At 39.1% G+C, this 4,181-nt stretch overlaps 1 protein-coding gene across 1 annotated transcript; it reads left to right on the top strand.

Annotated features, from left to right (window-relative positions):
* On the top strand, window positions 1-1,967 carry LOC107606483 (4-hydroxyphenylpyruvate dioxygenase). Its single transcript, XM_021107044.1, is given in 3 exon segments — window positions 1-358; window positions 361-1,258; window positions 1,507-1,967. Coding segments are annotated over 3 exon segments (1,413 nt in total). The 5' UTR covers window positions 1-15; the 3' UTR covers window positions 1,679-1,967.

Here is a 4,181-nt window from a genome sequence, read left to right as displayed (position 1 = left end):
CTGACCTGTCATCCTATGGCTACAGCATATACATATGCACATGCCGTAACATATTGCAACTCGCAACACAACCCGCCCATAATTCCCATCCTCTCAACCAACCAACACCCTCCACGTGTCACCCTTCCCTCCTCAATCCCACACTTTATTAGCACCATTACCACCTTCAACTTGAAGCACTTTCCATCACATTCCCTCCACACAGTCATGGTTACCCAAACGCAACAAAACGCTCCCTCGTCTTCCCCCGAACTGGGTTTTAAGCTGGTTGGATTCAAAAACTTCGTCCGAACCAACCCGAAATCGGACCGCTTCAAGGTAATCCGGTTCCACCATGTGGAGTTCTGGTGCACCGACTCCGCTCCGGCGACCTCAATTTCCTCTTCTCCGCTCCTTATTCCGCCTCAATCGCCGGCGATGGTGCCTCCGCTTCCTTTCCCTCCTTCTCTGCCTCTGATTGCCACTCCTTCGCAGCTAAACACGGCCTCGCCGTCCGCGCCGTCGCCATCGAGGTGGAAGACGCCTCCGCCGCCTTCTCCGCCAGCGTCGCCAACGGCGCGAAACCTGTATCTCCGGCGGTTCTCCTCGACAACAGCGTCGGATTCGCCGAGGTTCATCTCTACGGCGACGTCGTTCTCCGCTACATCAGCTACTCCGCCCCGACCCGAGAATCAAACCTGAATCCTACCTTACGGTTCCTCCCTGGATTCGAAGCCGTGGAGGCTGATTCGTCGTTCCCGGAGCTAGATTACGGTATTCGGCGACTCGACCACGCCGTCGGGAACGTGCCGGAGCTGGCGCCGGCAGTGAATTACTTGAAGAAATTCACCGGATTCCACGAGTTCGCTGAGTTCACGGCGGAGGACGTTGGAACGAGTGAGTCAGGGCTGAACTCGGTGGTTCTTGCGAGCAACGATGAGATGGTTCTTCTTCCGTTGAACGAACCGGTGTACGGAACAAAGAGGAAGAGCCAGATTGAGACGTACCTGGAGCACAACGAAGGTGCAGGGTTGCAGCACTTGGCGTTGGTCTCCGAAGACATATTCAGGACTCTGAGGGAGATGAGGAAGAGAAGCACCATCGGCGGTTTTCAGTTCATGCCGTCTCCGCCGCCAACGTATTACCGGAACTTGAAGAAGCGTGCCGGTGATGTGCTGAGTGATGAACAGATTAAGGAGTGTGAGGAGCTTGGAATTCTTGTTGATAGGGACGATCAGGGCACTCTGCTTCAGATTTTCACCAAACCTGTTGGTGATAGGTCAGTGAATTTCATTGAATCATAATTGCAATTGCGGCGGCGCATTTTAGTTGCAGTCTTCGCCTGAAGTTCATAGTCTATAATTTAGTCAAGTCAAATGATCTCACAATTCTCAACTATCAACTTCAAATGAAAATTATGTTTGAATCTAGGACTATATAGTAGTTGACCAACTATAATCATTTTGAGATATTGTTCTTATTTATGCTATGAATGATGATTGGTTCTTGTTTGTGTTAAATTTGCAGGCCAACCATTTTTATAGAGATAATTCAGAGAATTGGATGCATGCTCAAGGATGAAGAAGGAAAGGTGTACCAAAAAGGTGGATGTGGGGGTTTTGGAAAAGGCAACTTCTCTGAGCTTTTTAAATCCATTGAAGAATATGAGAAGACTTTGGAAAGTAGAAGAACTGCATAATGGGATTCGGTCCCTTGCAATTTCCCTGAAAAATGAGAACTACCAGTGACTGAATAAGCTATGTTATTTAGATCCAATAATCAAAAGCTCATAGATAAAGCAACACAATTACACAGTCACTTGGGCAATGCTCCTTTCTTCTTGTATTATTTACCATATAGTTGTGCATGAATGATAAAATAATCTTTGGTACTAAAATGGTCAAAATATATTCTCTTCAGGACTATTGCCCTTACAAGTGATGTTAAAATCTTAACTTGCTTGAATGTTAATATCTTTTAGCTTTCAATTGTTGAAAAGTGAGATGATAAAATGGGAATTTGATGATGACATAGGGTAGCATTTGGTTTCAACACTCAACTTTACAGTAGCAGCCTGTTTTACTTGGCAGTTAGCAGTGCTTGTTATTTAATAAAACCTTGTTGATATTTGAAAATAGATCCTCTTCAGTTTTTTTAACAGTTAACAGAATCCAGTGTGATCTTTCATCTTTGATTCTATAAGTGGGACAAGAAATAAATAAGAGAGAAAGAGTAATGGATGGTTAGATTAAACACCGTATAATATTCATTTTTTTTTTCACTGAGAATCCACTCCCTTTTGGTGATGCCAAATTAGTGCAGAGAGCTAGGATTCCCTTGCATGTTACCGTAAAACAGAAATATCAAAGATTGGTATGTTACTGTTTTGTGTTACTAACAGATAAGTATTTGCCATGCGATGCATATACATGCTGTCACCTTGCCATCTGTATGAATGATTTGTCCATTCGTCAAGTGAACAAGAGAAAAAAGTTTCATATCGGAAAAAAAAACAAATAAATAGTGTTTGCTAAATGTGTGTAACTTCATGATAATCTGTGAAGATTTTATAACTGCGTTAAAAATAAAATATTATGTAGTCTAACTTTTTTTTTTTTGAATCTTATCAAAATCCTAACAAAAGTGCTACCCGGGTCTCCTGGGTGAAAGCCAGATATCCTAACCGCTGGACGACAACGGATTTGTTATACAGATTTCCAAATGTTTTATTAATGTATTTTTCAAAAACAATTGCTCAAAGATAATTTTAACAAACACAGGTGCAAATTGGGAAGACTAGATATTACGCCAGTCGCCCACACATACAATAATTTATCACCATATATTTATATCCCTTTTGTGTATTTTATATTTCAGGCTTTTGCAATACCTTATTTTCAAATCCATTATAAAAATTTATAATTATTATTAAAACCTACTATTAAAGCTTTAACACTTATTTAACGTACAATTGTAAGGCTTGGACTAAATTGGTATTTTTCTGATGGAACTAACAATATAAATGAAAAACTATTACATACAAGTAAGGTTGAGAAAGTTTGGACAGAGAAGTAAGGTTGAGAATGTAAATTGTAAACCCTGAATCAAGATAAAAACAACAAAAATTAATCAAACGATTTAGGCCCACTAGTAGTTTTACATACTATATTGGGATGGGATAATTATAAGTTCAAATTAGAAAAACCAAACGCTCATTGTAAGGCCCAACAAAAATGGCCTAACAAATAGTTTTGAACTGGAATTGGATAGGGGCCGCGCGAACGCAGGCCCCCACTGCCACAAATTATGATGTAGGCTCCACCACTTGGGTAGACCTTAAGCTGGCACCCTTTCCAAGTGCAATGAAAGTCACCAGCCTAGGCCATGGGCCTTCTTGATCACCCATTGACCCCATCCAGGTAAGTATGTTGCTCAATTCCACACACTTCTGTTTTATAACTCAACCTTCCATACTCCCTCGTTCTCCTCTCCGATGTGGGACTCTTGCATAACCCAATAGCAATTAAGTGCTCTGTTCTACCATGGATTACAAAACACATTAAGTTTCTCACAATTAACTTGAACTAATTCTTCAGTAATGAAAACTTAATATCGTCAATATATAGAGTTTTTATTCAAAATCAAATTAAACTGAATCACAAACACCGCCAATGTAAACTGAGTTTAATTTAATAAATTTGATATCGTAACAAAAAATTTAATGGATAAAGAAAAGTTGTTATAACATCATGATACATCCTACTTTATTTTATATCTCTTTTTATCAAATTAGAGTTTATTGGTTGACTTTATTTTGTTTTCGTAATTAAGATTATTTGTTTCCTATATTTTCAAAATATAAATCCAACAAAAATATATAAAGTCAGCTAAATATTCATATGGCCATCTATATAAAGATTGTACAAAAAAAGGAGGTTCATTATTATCATGAGAAATTGAAGAAAGAAAATAAGCTTATTATTATTACTATTACTCTGTAGTGTTATGTACTTATGTTGTTGGAAATAATCATCATCTATTTTTATAATTCAGTTTCCAAAGTTACATGGAATGAAATAATGGATGTGAATAAACCGCAACTCCCTTTCATGTTTTATGTTTTTTCATTTAAATCCTTTTAGCCTCTAGTGGTTTATTCAAACCCTCTACCACCTTATAAAACCAATAAGTTTAGGACTGAA

This window comes from Arachis ipaensis, chromosome B07 (assembly GCF_000816755.2).
Source record: "Arachis ipaensis cultivar K30076 chromosome B07, Araip1.1, whole genome shotgun sequence".
NCBI classification, from domain to species: domain Eukaryota; kingdom Viridiplantae; phylum Streptophyta; class Magnoliopsida; order Fabales; family Fabaceae; genus Arachis; species Arachis ipaensis.
Note: the sequence above shows the minus strand (reverse complement) of the source record. Positions and strands in the feature narration are given on the sequence as shown.